Source organism: Ahaetulla prasina, chromosome 1, assembly GCF_028640845.1.
Source record: "Ahaetulla prasina isolate Xishuangbanna chromosome 1, ASM2864084v1, whole genome shotgun sequence".
NCBI lineage: Eukaryota > Metazoa > Chordata > Lepidosauria > Squamata > Colubridae > Ahaetulla > Ahaetulla prasina.
This window is the reverse complement of record NC_080539.1, coordinates 31,906,689-31,932,521: the sequence shown is the minus strand read 5'-3', so window position 1 is coordinate 31,932,521 and position 25,833 is coordinate 31,906,689. Positions and strand designations below refer to the sequence as shown.

At 41.6% G+C, this 25,833-nt stretch overlaps 1 protein-coding gene across 1 annotated transcript in view; it reads left to right on the top strand.

The window, feature by feature from the left end:
* KCNK3 (potassium two pore domain channel subfamily K member 3) overlaps window positions 1-25,519 on the top strand; it is a 127,304-nt gene extending 101,785 nt beyond the window's left edge. The window contains exon 2 of the mRNA XM_058164760.1: window positions 20,863-25,519. Coding sequence (XP_058020743.1) covers window positions 20,863-21,770 — 908 coding nt within the window. The 3' untranslated portion in view covers window positions 21,771-25,519. The remainder of the gene's footprint in view (window positions 1-20,862) is intronic.
* The last annotated feature ends 314 nt before the right edge of the window (window positions 25,520-25,833 follow it).

Genomic DNA, 25,833 nt, shown 5'->3' with positions numbered 1-25,833 from the left:
AAAAGGAGGTATTTCATAATCAGCTAAACTATGCTTTGTGAATAAAGCATTCTGTCATTAATCTCAGGTTCTTCCTCACTAAAAAAAATCTTCTATACATTATGCATAAAATAAATGTTCCCCTTTCCTCGTCCTCTTTCTTTCTTTCTTTCTTTCTTTCTTTCTTTCTTTCTTTCTTTCTTTCTTTCTTTCTTTCTTTCTTTCTTTCTCCCTCCCTCCCTCCCTCCCTCCCTCCCTCCCTCCCCTTCCTTCCTTCCTTCCTTCCTCCCGTCCTCCCTCCGTCTTCTTTCTTTCTTTCTTTCTTTGTTTCCTTCCTTCCTTCCTTCCTTCCTTCCTTCCTTCCTTCCTTCCTTCCTTCCTTCCTTCCGTTTTGCCTTTTGTTTTTTTTTCAGTTCACCAATGTGAATAATATTCATGGTATTAAGGAGGAGACAACTGTATTATACTAACACTTTAGGGTCTGTGTTGGCTGATGCATACACCATATTAGACTCAGCTAATGATTGGCTTGTGTATTCAGGAAGTTGTTAGAACCCAGCCATAGTCTTACTATGTTGTGTGAACCAGGCTGTAATGTTAAGCCACAACATGAACTGTTTTGAGTTTAGCATGTAGTATGAAGTGAGTCAATGGGTCAATTGTTCAGATTTGTAAAGGCTTGTTTCATTCCAAATTGGGGTGTGTGTGTGTGTGCCGGCATCCTTGCAGTAACTTTTGCATAGAGTATCAGCACTTCATAAACTCTTTAAGACTCCTTTTTATTACCATTTCTCATTTTCAGAGCTGCAAAATCAGGGCTCTAGAACCGGAGCTCTGTGCTCAACATTCCTTCAGTGCTGAATTGGAAGTAACAAGATTTGGATTTCACTCGGAGGGTGGAGGGGGATATGTAGGAATCACGCTTTCTCTGGATTGGAACCTTTGCAGTGAGGTGGAGTGAAACGGCTGATGCTGAGTCAGACTGAGCAGATGAGCAAAATTACTTATGATCCAGCCTCGTTTTCTTTTTATAGCCTTCTCCCTTTCTCTGTGTGCACATTCTTTGCCAAATGAGAGGAGTGTCTCAGATCATTGCACTTCGGCTTGATGACGCTCCCTGAAGACAGCGGTCTCATAAGGACAGGCTGCCAGCAGAACTCAGGAGTCTGTTCAGCCATTCCCCCTGTGGGCCTTTCCTGCCATCCCGCAGTGAAGGCTGCCCTTTTTTCTTATTTACAATGAATGGAAGGGGCAGCGGTCTCTCCTTGTCAAGAACCAGGGGTTCCAGGAAGAAAATCCCATCCCATAAGGGTGCTTCCTCAAGGAGATTCAATTAGCAGAAGTTATTTGCTTCCTGATTCTCCTTCCCCTCATGCCATTCCCGTACAGTTCAAGACAGGGCAGGAAAAGAATCATTTAGGGCAGGGGATAAACTTTGTTGTAGAAAAAACCATGTCTGCCTGGAAACCAAGCCACTGGTACTTTGTGCCTAAACAAACACAGTCATATATGCCTACATCGTTCACATTTCAACCCGGATCTAGAAAGGACTCACACAATTGCCGAACAGATTTTAAGACAGAACTAAACCTGGCCATCTCAAAGTCAGATTTAGGACCACTATATCTAGGGATAAGCAAATCCTGTGCCCAACATTTTGGCGACAGATTATATGAATTAACAAGAATTATATAATTTAGCATGACATGTGCTGGTTTTAGTGGTGGGTTGCTACCGGATCTCACCAGATCAGATGAACTGGTAGCAGCAGCCACAAAAGGCTCCACCCATCTACCCAGATGTTTCTGCTCATGCATAGAAGCTTCTGTGCATGTGTGCATAGAAGTGTTGCATGCACGAGCGAGCACACGCGCACCCACGAGTGAACCGGTAGCGAAGGATTTTGAAACTTGCCCCTGGCTGGTTTGCATACTTTCTGTCAATTTCTTCCTTGTGTAATCATGAGATTGGTGCAGAATCCCAAAATCTGTTTTTGGTCTTAAGTTTGATCATCCCCACCTAGGAGAATTGTTGTCTGGGCATCAGTTTAGTCCCAACAGGACTGGCTGTTATAGTGCAATGATCTATAAGCTCAAGCAGTACAGGGTTGTTGTTGTTTTTTGTTGGGGAGAGCCCTTTTCACTATTAACTTAAGATCAGTGGTGGGTTTCAAAAATTTTTACTACTGGTTCTGTGGACATTATTTATTTTATTTATTTTATTTTATTCGATTTTTATACCGCCCTTCTCCCGAAGGACTCAGGGCGGTGTACAGCCAAATAAAAATCAACAATATACACTTTAAAACAAAACTAAAACAAAACATATTACAAAATGGCCAGAATTTAAAACGGTTTAAAATACTAAAATATAAATAGCCCCAGTTAAAATTAGTAAAACTTCTAAGCCAGTCCTGCTTGAATAAATAGGTGCGTTTTCAGCTCACGGTGAAAAGTCCGAAGATCAGGCACTTGACGTAAACCAGGGGGAAGTTCATTCCAAAGCGTAGGAGCTCCAACAGAGAAGGCCCTACCCCTGGGGGCCACCAGCCGACATTGTCTGGCGGACAGCACCCTGAGAAGGCCCTCTCTGTGTGAGCGTACGGGTTGGTGGGAGGCATAAGGTAACAGCAGGCGGTCCCGTAAGTACCCAGGCCCTAAGCCATTTACAATGAATTTTTATTTAAAAGCGCTTTAAAGGTGGTAACCAGAATCTTAAAGCGCACCCGAAAGACCACAGGAAGTCAGTGCAAACTGCGCAGGCTTGGTGGGCAAGGCAGGGGAAGGATACTGCAAAATCTCCATTCCCTCCCTACTCCTGGGGGAAGGATTTTCCAAAATCTCCATTCCCACCCCACTCTGGGGCCAGCCAGAGACAGTATTTGCCGGTTCTCTGAACTGCTCAAAATTTCTGCTACTGGTTCTCCAGAACCTGTCCGAATCTGCTGGATTTCACCCCTGCTGGATTTCACCCTGCTTAAGATGTTGGCAAATCAATCATAGATCAACAGCAGGAATCTAATAATCAACAACAAATCCTGGAGAGACAGGAGACCTGATGGGGTAGAATCCTGAGTTCAAATGTGGCACATGGGACAGAGTTGAGGCTTGAAAATTTGTTCACAGCATCTGCTGCTACAGATGAATAAATAAATAAATAAACAGATAAATAAATCACACTGAGCCTCAGTTTACATCTCAGCAATGGCTCTTTTGTTGGCTTGTTTCTTGGCAAGGTGCTCACATCAACAGAGTTCTGCTCTCTGTTGTCGAATTTTTATCATTTGTCTTTGCTTAAGACGGAGGCAAGGGGGTGGATGGGCAAAGCTGTACATGGAACTTCCTGGATCTGCCTTTCTTAGAGTAGACTCATTGGCTCCAATGCTGCTGGAAGAATCATAACCCAGCCAATTATCACTTGATGCCTTGTCTCCACTTCTTCCCATCCTCCTCACTTGATGAAATGCTCAGCTGCAACGCTGCATCACCTTCTTGTAAAAGTTTCTTTTTTATATATATATATATTAAGATAGGGGGTGTCTGTGGATCCGTGTGTCAAAAAAAAAAGGCAATCAATCAAAATTTCAATTTTTGCATTCATGTCCCACATAAAAAGGGCAAGAGCTTTGATTGCACAGTCTTGGCTGTTATCTTAAGGTTGTTTTTTTTACCCTTTCCTGCAAACATTTCTAGTTAAGATCAAGACATTTGTTTTGCAGTTTTTTTCCCCCTTCTCCTCCTCTGTTGCGCTCTTCCTGCCTATCTTTTTAAAAGAAATATAAGATTCTTGAGGGGAAATATTGTTAGCATCTGCCAATCTGCCAATTCTATACTCAGCCCTTCCAGAGTATCCGATCCATTTGTAGCTTATCTGTCAGGGCATTCCTTCTGAAACGTAGTCACAAATTTCAGGGTCCCTGTGACAAAATTATTGTTGTCATTTTCATGCAGATTATTATTAGCCTTCATTAGGAATAATTATTAATAATTATTAGCCTTCATTAGGAATAATAAAGGAGACACAGTGGCTCAGTGGCTAAGATGCTGAGCTTGTTGATCAAAAGGTCAGCAGTTCAGCGGTTCAAATCCCTAGTGCCGTGTAATGGGGTGAGCTCCCGTTACTTGTCCCAGCTTCTGCCAACCTAGCAGTTCGAAAGCACGTAAAAAATGCAAGTAGAAAAATAGGGACCACCTTTGGTGGGAAGGTAACAGTGTTTTGTGCGCCTTTGGCATTGAGTCATGCCGGCCACATGGCCACATGGCCACGGAGACATCTTCAGACAGCGCTGGCTCTTCGGCTTTGAAATGGAGATGAGTACCGTCCCCAGAGTCGGGCACGACTAGTACATATGTGCGAGGGGAACCTTTACCTTTATCTTTTTAGGAATAATAATCTCTGGATAAAAATAAGCCATTATTTAGGACAATATCAAACACAGATTACTCTTTTCCATCCCCAGCAGTTTTCTCTTTCCCCTACCCCATCTTTTCAGAGCCTGATGAAAATGTCATGGATGAATCCCCATCTGAGGATCAATTTAAGTGCATCAGCTATACATTTTCCAAACTGAAACCCAAAATTACAGTCTTCTCTTTCTCTTGATCTTCCCAGAAATCAGAAAGTAATCCAGAATCCAATTTAGCCCAGGCAATTTCCTTCTTCCACAGGGGATATTTTTCTCACTCTCTTAAACAACGTCCGCCCCCACTCCCCAAAGGTGTGGGTATGAAGGGAGGAGACGGTAATGCAATGCAATAGTTTTGGCTGGCAAAAGGAAGCTTATCATTTACATCCATGTGCATGAATGAATAGAAGCATTTATTGCATTTTAAGATGTATCAGAGCTCAGTAGACAAGACCTGATAAGGAGATCAGAGTGGAATAGATTTTAAAAGAATGAAGATCCAATAGAAGGCAATATACTGTATGTAGCGCAGGGTTGAACTGTGGTGTTCCGAGTACTCTCTAACCTTGATTGTTTTCCTGTAGATGTTTCATTACCAGCGGTGGGTTTCACATTAAGTTACTACTGGTTTGCCATGTGCGCATGCACGCATGCCCGATTTGCGTGCGCACATGCCTTCCGCACATGCTCCCGGACTCAAAAACGTGCCTAAATAGGACGGCATAAGAGCCACGGCGGGTGGGAGGGTGGGCAGGCTCACCCACGATTTCCGCTACCAGTTTGGGTGAACCAGTCCAAACTGGCTGAATCCCACCTCTGTTCATTACCCAACTAAGTAACATCATCAGTGTGAGTGTGAGTGGAGTTTGCTGCCTATTTTTATGTAGCAGCTTGCCTTTCCAGTTTTGATAAGTATGTAATTTCCTTCCTGGTGTTTCCTTGATTAAAATATTGTTTTTGACCTGATTGTTTGTCTGGTGCTGATCCTTGCTTATCTGAATGTGAGTTGCTCTTTTTGTTTTCCCTTAGCTTTTTTGTAACTATTTCTTAAATGATGCATAAATGTGGTGGGTAAATGGTGGACATAGTCATGTTCTGAAAACATCCTTGTACCTGAATTTAAGACACTGGAAGAGAGTTAAACACAGTTTCAGAGGTTTCTATATCTTAACTGTGGATTTCCTTGGTGTTTCTTGGAAGCAGAAGTCTGATTTGGATAGGTGATCTTAGCTAACAGGGCAACTCCATAACACTGTTGGGTAGAAATGCTGATGAAAAGGAACTTCCAATGAGGGTATGGCAAGAAAGGTCTCCAAAGGTGGGGAAGGATTATCACCTCCATATCATTGTAATGAACTCTCTTGTCTCCAAGTCCGTTATGGAGATGGAGGTGTCCAACAAACTCACTGTAAAGCCCATCACAATGATGGAGTTAATCCTGTGGAAATATAAGGAATAAGCCCTTTTACCATAATTGAACACATGGTATGGCCATTCCCAGCAGCAAGCATAAATCTTTCTATTGTAGACATTTTGTCTGTTTGCTTTGCTAAAGCCATCGGGTCTTCGTCTGGTTGGTGCTTGGATGAAGCACTGGCTGGAAGCAGCTCTGAATGTCTGAAATAGTTTTGGGAATGAACCATCACTCAGAAGTAACGTTGCCCGAAGTGGAAATCTCCTTAATTTCCTACTTCAAGGCGGAACACCATGTCTTTCAGTGAAAGGCACTGTTCCTAAACCAGCGTAAGTTGAATAGATAGATTTTTTGGCTGGGTGGGGGGGATCCGTAAAGGAGAACTGTTAATCCTCTCTGTACCAGCAGATTATTCTCTGTAAATAGTGGTACAGTTAGGGCTTAACTGACTTAGTGAGGGAGGAGGCACTTCAAATTCTCATGTATATGACAATGGCCTGCTCATTTTGCTGGGTTGGATTCTGCATATCCATCCCAAATTCCAGCCACAACAGCGCCAGATTGTCATCCTATGTTGTAAATTCAGTGTTTGTGTTGCAGGCTACTTTTCTATCTTCCTCCTGATTGCAAATGGTGGGAAACTCTAAAAGGTAACGGTAAAAATGTCCTTGTCAGCCATGCCTGATTCTAGAGCCAGGTGCTCATCTCTGTTTCTAAGCCAAGGGAGCTAGCATTGTCCGAAGACAATTTCCGTGGTCATTTGGCCAGCATGACTATGCGCCAAAGGTACACGGAACGGTGTTACCTTCCCACCGAAGTGGAACCTATTAATTTGTGTGCATTTGTGTGGTTTTGAACTGCTACGTGGTCAGGAGCTGAGGCAAGGAACGGGAGCTCACCCTGTTGCGTGGAGCTTGGGTCTCCAACTGACAAGCTCAGCATCTTTAACTGCTGGGTCATTGCTGCCCTAAAACTCTATGGATGGTTAAAATAGCATTTGATTTACTCTTTTGTTTCTGTTGGTTTTCTCACCTGGAGAAATTTGTTTCTTCAGGTGAGAAAATTTGTAGGAACCTTTCTGTTTTCTGATCATAGTATTCCATGAAGTGCTCTGTATGCCACAAGTGTAATACTGTTCTCCTCATCAGCACATAGCCCCATCATTCAGTTTTTTACACCTTCAGATCAAGGTTGTACTCATACAATAATCTTCAACATGTCAGTTACTGACCTAGCAGCTGTATTTGCACATGCTGGGTTAACACCTGCTTGATTAATGGATGTTTCCAAGTATTTGTGTAAACCTGGAAAGTGGATTCATGCAATAGGTGGATTAAATTTATTGCGTGAACACACACAAAAAATAAATTCAGGCAATAGAGATGAGAAAGATTTAGTGCTAAACTGAAGATACTCTTCCCCTCTTTGTGGAATTCCTGGGAGAAGATACTTTTCTTGTAGTGGACTTGGAGAACAAGGTTGCTTCCCAGGATATTTTATAGGACTGAAGAAAGCAACATGCTGTTTATTGTAGCTTTGCTGCCTTTTAAATGGTAGCAACATTGTTGTTTTTTTAAAGAAAGGGATTTTTTTTCTCTTGTCCCATTTTAATAATAATAATAATAATAATAATAATAATATTTTAATTTGTATACCGCCCTTCTCCCGAAGGACTCAGGGCGGTGAACAGGCAGATAAAATATAAATACACACAATAATTAAAAACATCCCTTAAAAAACTAATTTAAATGCCCAAAATGTTAAAAATGTACTCCCCCGTAAAATCACAAAATTTTAAAAACCCATCCAATAAAAATAAAAATCAGGCTAGTCCAGCCATACGAAATAAATAAGTTTTAAGTTGGCGGCGAAAGGTCCTAAGGTCAGGTAATTGTCGAAGTCCGAGGGGAAGTTCGTTCCACAGGGTCGGAGCTCCCACCAGTCGACACTGTTTGGCTGACGGCACCCTGAGGAGTCCCTCTCTGTGGGAGCGTACCGGACGATGGGAGATAGAAGCCGGCAGTAGGCGGTCCCGTAGATAGCCCGGTCCTAAGCCATGGAGCGCTTTAAAGGTGGTAACCAATACCTTGAAGCGCACCCGGAAAACAACAGGTAGCCAGTGCAGTCTGCGCAGGATAGGTGTTATGTGGGAGCTCCGAGACGCTCCCTCAATAACTCAGTGGACCCATCCTGGATCCACTGAGAAGAATTAAGGTTTTGAGTCATGACTTATGACCGTTTTTCACACTTACAACATTGCAGCATTCCTGGAGTCACATGATCAAAATTCAGATGCTTGACAACTGGTTCCCATTTATGACGGTTGCAGTGTCCCGAGGTCATGTGATTCCCTTTTGTGACCTTCTCATCAGCAAAGTCCACGAGGAAACCAGATTCACTTAACAGCCGAGTTACTAAATTAACAACTGCAGTGATTCACTTAGCAGCTGTGACAAGAAAGGTCATAAGATGGGGACAAAATTCACTTAACAAATGTTTCACTTAGCAACAGAAATTTTGGGCTCGGTTGTGATCATAAGTCGAGGACTACCTTTAATTTATTATTTAATTCACTCTGTTCAGTAAAGTGGTGCAATTGTAACAGGTGTGTGCTTGTATATAGCACAATCATTTAATGCAGGAAGTCCTCAATTTACGACCAGTTGCTTAACAATTGTTTAAAATTATGACAGAAAGGTACTGAAAAAAATGGTACTTATAATTTGGATTTGATGTTCTGATGGCTGTAGTCACATTATTTCATTTTGGGTGCTTGGCAACCGGCTTACGCTTATGGCCATTTGTAGGATCCCTCACTCATGTGACTGTGATTTACAAAGGTTGGGTGTGTTTTTTGTCAGAAATAGGTATTTACTTCCAGTTTCCAGCAAAACTGTCCGTTGCAAATAATGGGTTCAGTTTACAATCGTGGCATCTGCTAAGCAACCATTGCAAAAAAAAAAAAGTTGTAAAATTGGATTGGTTACACGATGCCAGGCACCTGATCAGAATTCTGGGCTCAATTATAGTCATAAATCAAGGAATACCTGTAGTGTAGTTTTACTGTCACTGGAAGGAATATTTCTGCATCGGTCAGAGTACTGCTGGTCTCATCTGGCCAGTGTCGGAGGTTTTATTTTAAGGAGGATTTGGGGAGAAAAAAAACAACTAGAATAGATTCAGAGAAGAGCAACAAGGATGATCAGGGAACTGGTAATTTGAATCTTCCAAGGAGAAATCGAGTAAACTGGGTTCATTTAGTTTTGAGAAAAGATGGCAGAAGATATGATAATACTTGTCAAATACAGGAAGAAATTTAACATCTGTTGATCTCTATCATTCTACAATGCAAGCACTGATCTTAGATGATCAGAAAGCAGATTCTAGAACAGGGGTCTCCAACCCTGGCAACTTTAAGACTTGTGGACTTCAACTCCCAGAGTTCCTGTTCTAGAAGACAGTTAGAAAAAAAAAATCTCAATGGTTTGACAGCAACACCAAAAGAGGTAGAAATCTCTTCTTAGACACTCCTGGATATATTCAAGGAGAAGCTCGGCAGCCAAATCTAAAGATGGGTTATTGGAATTCTTGCAAGAAACTGGAGTTGATGGCACAACTAAATTTTCCACTTTCTTTTGATGACCTGCTCTTCTATCCAGCAGAATCTCACTGTTCCAGCAGCCTCATTCATTGGGGAATCAATAAATGCCACATGATGATTCTTGAAGCAAATTAACTGACAATTAACCACATTAATTTAGTTAGAATTAAGCATATGTGCTACAAGGTGATATCAGAAATGGAATAGATGAGAATTGTTTTGTGTGCTCACTTCCTTTTACATGGTGGAGATGGGTTGTAACATTGTTCATCTTGGCCCTGGACCAACAAAATTGTGATGATGTTGAAAGGAAATCTGTGTTATTTGACACTTAGAATTCACCCAAAATTCTTTCTGATCTCTGAACTTTGTGTGATTGACTGGTTTAAGTAACTTTAGAGGTTGGTTGCTGCTAAACAGTTTCTAGAGGGATAACTCTCTGTTGCAATTAAAAACATCAAAGAGATCTTGGTGTCTTAAAAACTAACGGAGAAATTTTGATGTAGTGCTTAATCAATATGTTAATAGTTCATCTAATTCAATTTGGTATTAAAAATTTCAAGACTCTTGAATTTTTTATTGTATGGCTTTCCTAGTATCAGTAGAAGTAAAATTCCCTTAGGACATATTGGAGCACGTCTTGCAAAGATTAAACATTTTAGTTGAGAGACACTAAAGTCGTGATTTAACGTTTCTGATTTGTAGAGTAAAGATAAAGACAAACAAAAAAGTATGGCTTGTGCTCATGTAAAATTGGAGGAATTTCAAGACAAGTTAACCTTGATCAGTTCCACAAATGTCAAACTCACAAACTTCGTACCATTGAAGAAAATATACAAGTGCAAACTTGTATAGCTTCCAGTTGCCCTTCCCATTAATGATAAGAATAACTGTAACATAATGGATATCAAATAAAATAAAATTAATGGATATCAAATCAAATAAAAATAAAATTCTCTCAATACGATTGAGAGAATACAATGAGCAACCTTCTATAATCTGTTATAATATGCAAGGACTACTTTTTGTCTCAGATAATTTTTCCTTTTGTTGAAAAAAAACCCCACATTTGTTCTGCAGATGCTGCCACTACACACATATAATACAAGTGCGCATTTGCACACACCCACCTCATTCCCTTTGTGCATTCTCTCTCCCTTCTGTCTGAGGTCATATTATCCTCTTAGAGTTTAATCTATCTGTAATTACGCCCTGTAATTGCAGAGCAGTTTTAAAGCTGATTTTACTTCCCAGTTTTCATTTTCATGGATCCTGAGTCCCATCTATAAGTATATTTCTAATCATCCATCAGGAAGCTACAAGAAGGTCAAGAAACAATCTCTTAGTGGGGCACTGCTGTATTAGAAATCACTTCTGAGGACCAGCAAGTGGCAGAACACATGCCTTGCTTGCAGAAGAAAGCAGATTCAATCCCTGAAAGAACCTCCAGTTGAGTAGACCAGAGTAGAGATCCTGGGTTGACCCATAATATCATGTGGTTGACCCATAATATCATGTGGTATCAGAAAACTTTCCTGATTCCAAAGAATTTATTTATTTATTTATTTATTTATTATTTAGATTTTTATACCGCCCTTCTCCCGAAGGACTCAGGGCGGTGTACAGCCAAATTAAAACAATACGGTGTACAAATTAAAACAACAATTAAAATACATATTTTATAATTGGCCGAAAATTAAAACCGTCGAATTAGACCCATAATAAAATACCCCAGTTAAAATAATTAAAATTCAAAAATTTTAAAATTTTAAAATCAAGCCAGTCCCGCTTGGATAAACAAATACGTTTTCAATTCACGGCGAAAGGTCCGAAGGTCAGGTAATTGACGCAGACCAGGGGGAAGTTCATTCCAGAGGGTAGGTGCTCCAACAGAGAAGGCCCTTCCCCTGGGGGCCGCCAGCCAACATTGCTTGGCGGACGGCACCCTGAGAAGACCCTCTCTGTGTGAGCGTACGGGTCGGTGGGAGGCATAAGGTAACAGCAGGCGGTCCCGTAAGTACCCGGGCCCTAAGCCATGGAGCGCTTTAAAGGTGGTAACTAACACCTTGAAGCGCACCCGAAAGACCACAGGTAGCCAGTGCAGACTGCGCAGGAGCGGTGTTACCCGGGAGCAACGTGTGGCTCCCTCAATCACCCGCGCAGCTGCATTCTGGACTAACTGAAGCCTCCGAGTGCACTTCAGGGGTAGCCCCATGTAGAGAGCATTGCAATAATCTAGACGAGAAGTGACAAGAGCATGAGTGACCGTGCATAAGGCATCCCGGTCAAGAAAGGGGCGCAACTGGCGAACCAGGCGAACCTGGTAAAAGGCTCTCCTGGAAACGGCCGCCAACTGGTCTTCAAACGACAGCCGTCCATCCAGGAGAACACCCAAGTTGTGCACCCTTTCTGTTGGGGCCAATGACTCGCCCCCAACAGTCAGCCGCGGTTGCAGCTGGCTGTACCGGGGTGCCGGCATCCACAGCCACTCCGTCTTGGATGGATTGAGTCTGAGTCTGTTTCTCCCCGTCCAGACCCGTACGGCTTCCAGGCACCGGGACAGCACTTCGACAGCTTCGTTGGGGTGGCCCAGGGTGGAAAAAGTACAGCTGAGTATCATCAGCGTAAAGCTGGTAACTCACCCCAAAGCCACTGATGACCTTGCCCAACGGCTTCATATAGATGTTGAACAGGAGAGGCGAGAGAATCGACCCCTGAGGCACCCCACAAGTAAGGCGCCTCGCGGTCGATCTCTGCCCTCCTGTCAACACCGTCTGCGACCGATCAGAGAGATAAGAGGAGAACCACCGATAAACGGTGCCTCCCACTCCCAAACTCTCCAACCGGTGCAGCAAGATACCATGGTCGATGGTATCAAAAGCCAATGAGAGATCTAACAGGACCTGGGCAGAGGAGCAACCCCTATTCCTGGCCCTCCAGAGGTCATCCACCAACGCGACCAAAGCTGTCTCCGTGCTATATCCGGACCGGAAGCCAGACTGGAACGGGTCTAGATAGACAGCTTCATCCAGGTACCGGGGAAGCTGCCATGCCACCACACTCTCTACAACCTTCGCCACAAAGCTACAGAATGTAGTTTTATTCAGGGTCTGAGCATGAATAATCTGCAGGGTTAACTAAAGAAAATAGGTTTTGCTAATAAACTTATAAAGTAATGTAACTATTTCAATTATCTTGTTTGTTCTCTCATCTTGAAATTTGTGGGGTTTTAAAATACCCTTGGACTAAATTTGAAAAGTGGACTGGGAAAAAAAATGATAGGGCTTTTTTAAATTTTACCTTGGGCTGTAGTCAAAGATCTTTCCAGATTGTAAGTATCCTCTCTGAAGAATATATTTATTATTTAAATCAATTTATAAGGCCATTCATCTCATAAATGCAGCTGTGGGTAGGTAACAACATAGAAAAACAATAAAAAAATATTAAGAGTAAAAAGCTATAGATAAAGATAAACCTCAACCTCAACTAAAGATAAACCTCAACAGAACCATCAACAAAAACCTCTCAACAGACCATCTAACTTCCCAGCCTCCAAACTCTGGGACACTTCCAGTTCTTCAATGCTGGCAAGGTCCAGACCAGGGGTGAAATGCTCCGGGTTCTGATCGGATCTGATGATGGTGGAGTGAAGCAATGGTGGAGAGAAGCTCCTCCCACCCGCCCAGGTGTCATTACTTCCTGGTTTTAACCAGGAAGTAATCTGTTTTTTACCTTCTGGGTGTGCACAGAAGTTTTTGCCTATTTGCTTGTGCACGCACATGTGCGGCATATACACTTCCGAACCGGTAAGGAAAGTAAGTAGATTTCACCTCTGGTCCAGACCAATCTAATCCAAGGAGATGCAATAAGGTGTTTCAGAAGGAAGGTTTTGCGACAAAAAAGCATATTTGTGAATGTGAATAAGTAGATTTACAGAAACAAGGGATTGAATACCCTGATCTCCATCTGAATTCCATATATTTGTCCAAGACAGCCAAGATGATCACTAGGTCCACACATTCATGTCTACAGACGTGGAGATCAGTCGCGATCTATGAATTCAGTTGCATTCCAGTTCAATTATTTTCATATTTATTTCCTTTGTTCAGAAAACTTGCATTCGGTATGCTCTGCATTTTAAATCTACACATGCTGACATATTTTAGTAGTTTTGCATGTTGAAGAACAAAGCACTTTGCAGAAGGGTAACATCCATTGGCATCCTATTCGCGTTGCACATTAGCAATCTTTTAAAAATAAAAAATTGAATAAGTGGCCTTCTTTTGCATATAATGCAGAAGAGAAGACCTACAAACTGCCTGTGTGGTGTGGTGTAGTGTGGTGTGGATCAGAACAAAGACAAAACTTAACAAACAATTTCTGGCAATGGAAATACTTTCTTCCATAAATTCACTCCATTGTACCTGGTTTTCTGCTCTGTGCACTACAGAACGGAGGAACTAGAAAATATGAGTCAACATGCTTCATTTAAAAAAAAAAATCCACTAACTATTTAAATAAACAGATGCTGTTATCCTCTACTTCAAAGGCTTTGTTCCATTAAACAAGCAAATACAGAGTAACTCAAATCTAATTATATTTTTATATTTGATGAAACTGCTGTAGATAACTCAGCTTCTGGCTTCTGAAAGCAGAGAAGTCATGACTATTTTGATTTGCACTATTAACTTTTTATTAATATCCACAGTTTTGTTCATTTGTTGAAATATTGCTTCTTTAAAACCATTTAGCTGGCTATTGCTAATAGGCATTGACATTTTAGAGTACAAAAATTGCAGAAGCTTAGTAGAGTTCTATAGTGGATGTTGCTCGTATTTTAAAGCTTCATTTTTCTTACACTCTTAACCAGCAATTGGTTCCTGTGAGAATCAGACCTGACCTAAAAAGGAGCAATTTGCCTTGGGGATATGTTTTTCCACTCTTCATTGCCCCCTTAATAGTCATCCACCAGAGTTTATGTATTCTTGAATCCTTTTACTCTAAAATATCTTTAGCCAGGTGGACCAAACTGGGAGGAAGGAAAGGTTGCATGTGTCAGGGTTCCAAGTAACACCCCCAATGAAAGAAAACCCCAAGTGTTCCCTCAAAGTTTCATTTTATTAGAGATTTCATATTGGCACATCTGAGAAAACCCGAATCTGAAAGCATCCAGGTTTTCCCCACCAAAGGAATGTCCAAGTCCCTGCCCAGCACCCACATGTCCATTATATGGTCCAATCATAGCACCGTCCCAACTGGAGATGCCTCCCAGTTTCAGCCGTCCAGGTGCAGGGCAAGATGTCCTTGACTCTCTGAGAAAGGAATGTTATTATGACTATATCACGGGTGGGTTCTACTTACCTTTATTACCATTTCGCAACAGGAGGGCGCATGCAGATCGCCCATGATGACGTCCGGGCAGGTGGGCAGAGCCTCCCGCTGCTTTTACTACTGGTTCGCAAGAACCGGACCGAACCGGGAACAACCCACCACTGGACTATTTATCACCTTGGCTCCATACAATCTCCCCTCCCGGTTTCCCACAGTAGTAAATGTGGTAGACCTGAAGATCCAACGAAAAAGATAGCTTCCAGGCCTGACAGGATGTGTATTAATCCTCTATATCAGAGGTGTCAAATTCGATTTCATTGAAGACTGCATCAGGGTTGTGTTTATTTATTTATTTTATTTATTTATTTTATTTGTCACAACAGTATATATAATTATAAGCATGAAATAACTATAAGATATATAAGCATAAATATAATCATAAGTAAGTAATAACTATATGAAATTGGATACAATCAAAGGGAACATTAGGACAGGAACGGAAGGCACGTTGGTGCTCTTATGCATGCCCCTTACAGACCTCTTAGGAATGGGGTGAGGTCAATAGTAAATAGTTTATGGTTAAAGCTTTGGGGATTTTGGGAAGAGACCACAGAGTCTGGTAGTGCATTCCAGGCGTTAACAACTCTGTTTCTGAAGTCATATTTTCTGCAATCAAGATTGGAGCGGTTCACATTAAGCTTAAATCTATTGTGTGCTCATGTATTGTTGTGATTGAAGCTGAAGTAGTCTTCAGCAGGAAGGACGTTGTAACAGATGATTCTATGAGTTAAACTCAGGTCATGTCAAAAGCAGCGGAGTTCTAAATTTTCTAAACCCAGGATTTCAAGTCTGGTGGCATAAGGTATTTTGTTGTAATCAGAGGAGTGGAGAACTCTTCTTGTAAAATATTTCTGGACACGCTCAATTGTATTAATGTCCGAAATGAAGTATGGGTTCCAGACAGGCAAGCTGTATTCAAGAATTGGTCTAGCAAATGTTTTATATGCTCTGGTTAGTAGTGTAGTGTTTCCGGAGAAGAAGCTAAGCAAGATTAAGTTTACAATTCTTAAAGCCTTTTTTGCGATGTAGTTGCAGTGGGCTTTGGCACTTAGATCATTTGATATGAAAACTCCAAGATCTTTAATGGGGTGTGGGTCATCTACAAGGTAATATCCACTGAGCTTGTATTTAGTGTTCAGATTCTTTTTTCCAATGTGCAAAACAGAGCATTTGCTAGTTGAGATTTGGAGTTGCCAAGTTTTTGACCATTCCAACAGAAAGTCAAGGTCTTTTTGAAGCGTAGCTGTATTGTTGCTAGTGTTAAATAGTTTAACATCGTCAGCGAAGAGAACACAATTACTTATAATATGGTCACAGAGATCATTAATGTATAATATGAAGAGTGTTGGTCCAAGAACACTGCCTTGGGGAACGCCGCTATTTACAGGAACAGGATTTGATAGGGCACTGCCTATTTTGACTTGTTGTCTGTTTGACAGGAACGCTGTTATCCAATTATGGAGGGGTCCGGAGATGCCGTAGGATTTTAGTTTTAGGAGAAGTTTGTCATGTACCACAGAGTCAAAAGCTTTACAAAGTCTATGTAAATTGCATCTATTGCTTTGCCCTGATCAAGATTTGTGGTCCATATGTTTTTGCAGTGCAGAAGTTGTAAATTACAGGATAATTTTTTTCTGAAACCAAATTGTTTATTAGAGAGTAGGTTGTTTGTTTCTAGGTGGAGGGTGATGGATTGGTTGATGATTGATTCCATTACTTTGCAGGTGACACATCATAAAGAGATTGGTCTGTAATTTTCAACTAGGCTGGAGTCTCCTTTTTTGAAGACAGGGATGACCGTGGCTAGTGACTAAAGTTTGGGAAGGGAACTGGTCATGAAAGCTTTTTCAAAGATTATGCTTAGGGGTTCTGCTATATTAGTGGAAAGCTTTTTTAAGAAGTATGCACATAGGCCATCAGGTTCAATAGCTAGAGATGGTTTCAGTTTGCGAAGGGCCTTTTCAACATTATCTTCTGTGAAATCTATTTTTGTTAGGTCATTGTACTCATTGTTGGTATGACTGGGGAATGTTGGGTGTGGGCCATTACAAAGACTGAGCCGAAGAATGTGTTAAAGAGGTTTGTTTTAACCATTTCATCATTATATTCTTTGCCATTAGGTCCTTTTAGTGGTGGGATGGATCTTGAGTCTTTAAGTTTGTTGTTCACAAAATTATAAAAAGCACGATTGGATTTTGTGCGCAGAAGGTCTTCTTCTTGTTTGGTGTGGTAATTGGTGTATTCAATTTTTATTTGGTTGCATATATTTTTGTAGCAGTTTCTACAAAATAAAAAAAAAAGGTAGTGTTTGACCTCGGGGGGGGGGACCATGGCCATGGCAGGCATGGCCAGCTCAACATCACTCAATGAGGCTCCATTTTCAGCTGCAATGGCCACCTGCAGCCCTCTGCCAGTGAAAACGGAGCCCTGCGGCCCTACCAAGCTCTGTTTTCACTGGCAGAGGGCTGCAGGGGGCCGTTGTGGCCAAAGACGGAACCCGGAAGGGCTGCACATGGTCCTCCCGAACTCTGTTTTTGCTGGCAGAGGCACCGTGGGCCAGTCCTTTGCTGTTTCCAGGGTGGGACTGTGGGCCAGATCTAAGCACCTTGCAGGCCGGATTTGGCGCACAGGCCTTGAGTTTGACATCCCTGCTCTATATCCTATTATATGGCAACTTTAAGATGTGTCAACTTCGACTTCCAGAATTCTCCAGCCAGCATATAACGAAATTCTAGGATTTGAACTCCAAACATCTTAAAGTTGCCACATTTGAAAAGCAGTGTTCTATATCAGGGGTCTCCAACCTTGGTCCCCTTAAGACTTGTGGACTTCAACTCCCAGAGCAAAGCTGGCTGAGGAACTCTGGGAGTTGAAGTCCACAAGTCTTAAAGGGACCAAGGTTGGAGACCCCTGTTCTATATTATCCAAGGGCAGCCTTTGGGGAAACAGAAAGTAGTCGGGGGCCGGGATAGCACAGGCAATAGAGAAGCCTGTTATTAGAACACAGAGCCTGCAATTATTGCAGGTTCGAGCCCGGCCCAAGGTTGACTCAGCCTTCCACCCTTTATAAGGTAGGTAAAATGAGGACCCAGATTGTTGGGGGGGCAATAAGTTGACTTTGTAAAAAAAAATATATATACAAATAGAATGAGACTATTGCCTTATACATTGTAAGCCGCCCTGAGTCTTCGGAGAAGGGCGGGGTATAAATGTAAAAAAAAAAAAAAAAAGTAGTGCCTCCATTTTTTAGATTAATGAAGGAAGGGATATCTTCCTTCATTAAAGCTAAATGTCTGTTAAATCCAATTTTAGATAATTGCTATAATTGACACTATTTGCATTAATTAATGTTTTTTGCATCATAATTAATATCATCCATAATTTGAATCATTATGTAATTGATATTGTACATAATTTGAAACGTTATATAATTGATATCATACATACTTTGCATCATCTTGTAACTGCAAACATTTTAAACGGAGGCAAATGACATGCATTATGTTAATTGTCCAGACTGCCTCAGAAATAATAGCCTATTTATGTGAAATCCATACTTATTTTTTTCCCTAGTGCATCTGAAATCTCCATAAAATCAAAGTTTTACTGTAGTTTTACTGATAGACAAAAATGCACTGCCAGGTTCCTTAGCAATTCCCAACACATCTGGGAACTCCCATCTATTTTTCTGTCAAATTTTGACTAGGTTTCTTCAGAAAAGACATTTTTCATAAAACTAGTTCTGGTCCTCAGTCCTCAAGGAAAACTACATTCTGTTCAACCAGATGCCACTTTGTATAACTGCCATCACAACATTGCTAATATAGTAGGATTCTGGCAAGATTGGCACTTATTCCTAAGCATTCTTACGGTATAGGAGTAGAAACTGAAAAACAACTTCTGTACCTTTAAGGGTTGATCCATTATTGGTCTCGCCAATAAAATGCTAATTATTTGCCAATTCGGCCATGAATAAAATTGATGTGTTGGGCTACAGCTGTTATATTCCTCATCCAATCACATTAAGACCTGTTGGCCTGATGTTTGTATATTTATCTAGGTTGTTTAATACAGGTACAATAAACAGAACATTTTTATTTATTATCTTATGACTTGGTTAGGTTTTTTTAATGCTGAAAGGATATAGGTTTCAGATTTGGAAAGAGAGGAAATAATTTCTTCCTATGATCTTGTACAAATAAAGATTTTCCCCTCAGAAAAAACGGAACTACTGACACAGAAAAATCTGAATTAGTATTGAATTAGTCAAATAAAGCGAAACCTTAACAATTTTCAAGGTGTTAGGGAAACGTTTTAAACCTCTAACGGGTTATATTTGGGTTGGATCAAGAATGTATTAATTCATATCCTACTAATCTATTGTAACCCCAGTTTTTGTCTGGATGATATGATGATGATGATGATGATATTTATGTATATGTCACCCAACTCACAGCAACTCTGGGCAATTTCTTGGGCTGTTGTTCTTGTTGTTAATTATTCTTGGAAATAATAGTGAGCTATTTCTCAGCATTGATTGACATCCACATAGTAAAGATCATGGGAGTGCTATTCTTTGCTTCTAGACATTTCTTTTGCTGATCCGCTAGCTGTGAAGAATAATAACTGCATTTATTCTTATTTTCTTACTTTCAAGTTGAAACCTCCCTCCTCATAAGGTTGAAATTCCGTTGTCACATTTTGGTAGTCATTTTTCAAGGGGCCTTTGAGGGATGAAAAAAAGGTACTGAAGACATTGCAGGTAACCCAGGGCTATAGATTGTCCAACCTGGTTTTTGAATGCGTTCAACATCAGGAGTCTCCAACCTTGACAACTTTAAGAATTGTGGACTTCAACTCCCAAAGTTCCTCAGTCAGTTGGCTGAGGAATTCTGGGAGTTGAAGTCCACAAGTCTTAAAGCTGCCAAGGTTGGAGATCCCTTTTCAAGAGGTTAATCAACTCTTCAGATGTAATATAAATTATACAGAGTATAATAGATAGTCCCCTCCTCCATTTTTACATTCTCTTTACTAGGCTGTCTCAATGATGTTTTCAATCCACATTCTGATCAACTCTTGGATCCTCATATAGTTAACTCAGTTGGGATTCCTTTTACCATCACCACCCTTCTTTTTAGCGTGTGTGTGTGTACATGTGTGTGTGTGTGTGTGTGTCCGTCCGTGCATGCATGCACCTTACTTGAATGGAGGCAGCTTCAGCCTGGAAACCTTGGTGGTGTGGCTTTGTGTGCCAAGGTTGTAGGTGAGATGTGGTGATGGATTATTGTATCTTCTCCTGGCTCTTGAACCAAAGGAAGGTGCACAAGGACCATAAGAAGATTTAGGTTTCGGATTTGGAAAGAGAGGAAATAATTTCTTCCTATAATCTTATACAAATAAAGATCCCCCCCCCCCCCAAGACAATGCAGGTAGCTATACTGACCCAGAAAAGTCTGAATTAGTATTGAATTGGTCAAATAAAGGGAAATATTAATTATTTTCAAGGTGTTTGTGAAATGTTTTGAATCTGTAACAGGTTATATTTGGGTTGACTCAAGAATGTACCACTCTTTTACCATTACCACTCTTCCCTTTAGCATGTGTGTGTGTGTGTGTGTGTGTGTGTGTGTGTGTGCGTGTGTGTGTGTGTTTGTGTTTGTGTGTGTGTGCATGCGCCCTGCTTGAATGGAGGCAGCTTCAGCCTGCAAACTTTGGTGGTGTGGCTTTGTGTGCTGAGGTTGTGAGGATAGAGGGCTGTGGGTGCAATGCGGTGATGGATTATAGTAGCTTCTCCTGGCTCTTGAACCAAAAGCAGGCGCACATGGACCAGAAGAGGAGGACTTTGGTACAAATTGCTACACCACTGAGTTTGCAGGCCAGAGCAGCATCCCATCCAGCTGCGATTCCTCCCTTGTTTCAACCAACATTTTGAATAAGGAAGTGGCACACCCACCACCTATCAAGCCAGAATGAAAACTCTTCCTCTGTTCTCCCGTAAAAACGGTATTCGTAAGCTATGAGGTGCTACTGACCAGGTTGCCTTTGCTTTTTTTTTTTGTTGTTGTTCCACAGGCTATGGACATGCAGCCCCTAGCACTGATGGTGGGAAAGTCTTTTGTATGTTCTATGCGCTGCTGGGAATCCCACTCACCCTGGTCATGTTTCAGAGTCTGGGCGAGAGGATCAACACCTTTGTGAGGTACCTCCTGCACCGCATCAAGAAGTGCCTTGGCATGAGACGGCCAGAAGTATCGATGGCCAATATGGTCACCATTGGATTCTTCTCCTGCATCAGCACCCTTTGCATTGGAGCTGCCGCATTCTCCTACTATGAGAATTGGACCTTCTTCCAGGCCTACTACTACTGCTTTATCACCCTCACCACCATTGGTTTTGGAGATTATGTGGCCCTTCAGAAAGAACACGCCCTCCAGACCAAGCCCCAATATGTGGCCTTCAGCTTTATCTACATTTTAACTGGGCTGACAGTCATCGGGGCCTTTCTCAACTTGGTGGTGCTCCGGTTCATGACCATGAATGCTGAGGATGAAAAGAGGGATGCGGAACACCGGGCACTGCTCACCCGCAATGGACAGGCCAGCAGTGTGCATACTACAGACACTACGACATCCTCGACCGCTGCTGCATTAGGGGGCATAGGGGGTGGTGGAAACAGCAGCGGTAGAGGAGGACTCCGAAATGTTTATGCTGAAGTTCTCCACTTCCAGTCCATGTGCTCCTGCCTCTGGTATAAGAGCCGGGAGAAGCTACAGTACTCTATCCCCATGATAATCCCCAGAGACCTCTCGACCTCTGATACCTGCATGGAACAGAGCCACTCCTCTCCTGGGCATTACCCAGAGACTCCAAACAACAGATGCTTCTGCAACACTCAGCGTTCAGCCATCAGCTCTGTTTCCACAGGACTTCATAGCCTCTCGGCCTTCCAAGGACTTATGAAGCGGCGAAGCTCTGTGTAAAGACTAGGAGCCCTTTTACAAACTCTCCTTCACTACTGAAAAAAAAAAGAAAAAGAAAAAGGCAGGCATGAAAACCCAGGTGGAGATAAATGGCAACGATACAACTTAGAATTTATAAAAAATAATCTAACCGTAAGAAGGAAGGAAGAGCATGCGCCTAAGGGAGTGCACAATAAACTGATGGATCAAGCAGCGGGTTGGTTATGAGGGGCAATCTCCTAGGGAAACTGAACCACCAGAGTCTCTAGATCAAGATCTGCTAGTGGATTCTGTTAAGTTCTTCTGATGATCGAAGAAGGGAGAGATCCAAGTTGTCCTTCCAAAGGTCTGGCAACACGAAGTTGTCTCTTCTCCCTAAGGAGGAGGCTCGGCACTCCAGTTGCTGGTGGAAATTTTAAACTTGCTTTGCAGCAACTCCACAAAATGTGAAACTTGAAAATAAGGCTTTGCACCCTTGTAAAAGTGTGTAGAACAGGGTGAGGTGGCTCTCAAATTGAGTGTACGATCTTAATTTGTGCCAAGGACTGATGGAACGACCTTACATTCCCCCCCACCCCCACAGGCCAGTCCAATAAAGTTGGGTGAAAAGAGAGGAAATGATGATAAGTACAGGTTTCCCCCCCTCCCCTGTTTATTTTAATTCCATCCATTTCAAAGGGAAAGGAGGGAGGGGTCTCCTTGCTTGCTTACCATTGAAGGGCCTTCCATAAAGGGGAAAACCTTTATGCAGGAGAAGTTAGAAATCTTATAGATGATGAAGAACCTGTTCCTGATTAGTTAATACACAAAAGACATCAGTTACAAATGGCATGGGTATGTACGCACAGTGGCTTTTGCTACATGGTTTGGGTCAAATATCAGCAAAAGCGGCTTCTTATTCATTGTATCCCATTCACAAGTGACATTTATTACTTTACCACCCTCCAGTGTACAGCACTGTGCAAAGCAGTCTCCCATTTGTATTTCTGTGTTCACGTGTACACAACAAAGCCCATATACTCTTTTGCAAAGCTTTCACATGTGCAAATCCACTCTCAAAATCTTGCCCTTTTCTTACTATCCCTAAATCCCACTGAATAGATTTCAAAAAGGTCTTCTATATTTTCCCCTTTCTAGACCTTTCCCCCATTCTCATAGGCTCCCAGAAAGGAATGCCATTACAGTATTCTTCCCCCCCACCTTCAAATCCACCATTTCTGAGTATGTGAAATATTTAATTTCTTCACAAGTGTGACAAGGTTGTAGCTCTAGCACTGTCTTGGCTTAGACATCTTTACGCTATGGTGCAGCGAGAGTCTGATGCGATGTGAAGGCAGAGCCTACTCAAATCTCATCATTTCTCTATAACCCAAATTTCTATTCTCCTAGGATGTGCAATGTCCTCTAAAAGTTACTGCATTTCTACAAATCAGATGAGGGCTGTGTATCATGGGCCTCACTGCACCGAAGGGACACAACCCCAGTTTGCTAACCTGGATGTTTTATAGCTAACCTGGGAGAGTTGATTTAATTGGAAAGCAACCATTCAGCCTTGGATAATTCATTATGATTTTAAGAATAATCCAAATGTTTGCTCATAGGCTAGGCCAGTATTTCTGTCAATGATTGGACAAGGCAAAACATATGATGACATGATGGAATTGTTCGCTGGACTTCTTCAGCCTAACACGCAATTGCATCTTTTAAATCCATAATGAAACAATGCACAGAGAAAGATTATTATGGGAAAGATGAGGTTCAAATTCTTCTCCAGTGCTCTCTTTCTAGTGTTTGACCCCATTAGAAGAATACTTCAATTGCTGATTGAAATACATAATCCAGCCTCGTCCCCACCATCCCTCAGTTTGTTGCTTTGTGTCTTGAGGGCATCAGGCTAAGGAAAGCTAGTGGGATTCATTAAAGAAATCCAATGTGCTTTTCACCTCCTGATGCAATTGTTAGTTCATAACCTGGGGAAATTGCTTAAGCAGAGATTTCAAGATCTAAAATTAGTGAATGAATTTTGCTATTCTCACAGGCTAGCTATTTTTCCTATGATAGGGAACCCGTTCTGTGATTCTTCTCATATTTCTTCAAGTCCTAGGTCATCCCCTCTAAAACAGCTCTAAGGCATCTTAGATGGTCACAGTGATTGGAGATAGGCTCAAAAAATACTCTAATGGGAGCCATAACTAACTATTTGTATTAACTGGATTCTTTCCAGCAAAGCCCCAAGAATATACAATAGGATCTTCAAAGCAAGGATACTGCCCCCATGATAATGTATATACAGTATGTTGTTTATCTTTAAACATTGATCATTTAAAATTATGTATGACGGTAACTAGACATACAGTAGGACATGACAGATAAAGTTAGTTGAAGGCTTTCCCACCCCCACCCCCAAACAATTTATCTTTAAATAGAAGCAAAATTCTAGATTTCCAGGGAAATCATTATATCCATTCTTCCCATTTTGGAGGGGAATTCTTAAATTCGGGACCGTCCTTAAAATATATAAATATGATCGAGTTTGATTCTAGTAAGGGTGGCAGAATGAAAAGCAAACATATCTGATCCATGAATGCAACAACCTGCTTTCTCTTAAAAGACAGTAAAAAGGAGAAAGCTACATGAGAACATTAACCCTTAAGTTATATTCATTTGGCTGCATCAGCAAGAGATAAACAAAGATGTGTGACTTCAGCTAAAAGTCACACCCAGTGCTGTCCCTGTTCTCTTCCTTCCTGGGACAGATTCTGCCGAGAGGCTCACAAAGCAACTAGGCTTCCTGGCTCAAATGGGTTGTTGCATCAGTGAGCAAATTAGGCTAAGCTGGTCTTAGGCTAAAGCTTTTTTATTATTGTCATTCCTGCTCACGTGACCTTAGTATTAGAAGCAACTGGCACAGCATCACATTGACAAAAGTGTGAAGCCAGAGCTGCCTGGAGGGCTGACTGGCAGATGAAGCCTCCAGAGCAGGGGTCTCCAACCTTGGCCACTTTATGACTTGTGGACTTCAACTCCCAAAATTCCTCACCCAGCGCACACGGCTGAGGAATTCTGGGAGTTGAAGTCCACAGGTCATAAAGTGGCCAAGGTTGGAGGCCCCTGCTCCAGAGTGTCTCCTTAGGAGTTGAGGCTGGTTTAGAAGAGTATAAGAGGTACCCAAGATTAGGAAAAGTTTTGAAGGTTCTTGAGATAGGAGAACATGTACTAATATATTTGGATTCAATATATTCTTGTTTTATTGAATAAAACTCTCTGACCCATGCCCCTTGAGAGTGCTTCAAAATGAAATCAGGATAGAAAACATGAAAAGAAGCTTAATGTTTGTGGGATCACACCATCACATTTTGCTACCAATGACTCTCCAACTAGCCATCAATGGTAGACTGCTGAGAAGAAAGAGATAAGAAGTTAACATCTCTAAAAAGAAGAAGAATCATTTCTGAAGTTACAATAGAAGAGAATATCTGTAGCTCAGGCTTGAGCTGTGAAGTCTTTGATGTTCTCTGAGCTTGATGACTTGCCTGCAGACATTTCATTATCCAATTAGATAACAATTTATTACCTAGATGGGTAATGTTATAGATGCAATCAAACAACCTAACTCAGAAAGCACCAAGGACTCCACATTTCTGAGGTTAATTTCTCTATCACTTAATTCTCTACCCTTGAGACATCTTCTTTTTCATCTCAAATCCTAGACAGAAGGGTTTTGCCAGTTCATACCTCAAAGAGTTGTCCTTTTTAAAATATTCCCATTTCTATCACATATTCATTGGTTGAGCTAAGACCAGAGGTGGGTTTCAGCAGGTACTGACCTGTTCTGGAGAACCGGTAGCAGAAATTTTGAGGAATTCAGAGAACCAGTAGTAAAGTTTCTGACTGGTCCCACCCCCATCTATTCTCTGCCTCCCCACCCCCATCTATTCTCTGCCTCCCAGCTGATCAGGAGGAAATGGGGATTTTGCAGTAACCTTCCCCTGGATTGGGGAGGGAATGGAGATTTTACAGTATCCTTCCCCTGCCACGCCCACCAAGCCATAACCACAGAACCTGTAGTAAAAATTTTTGAAAC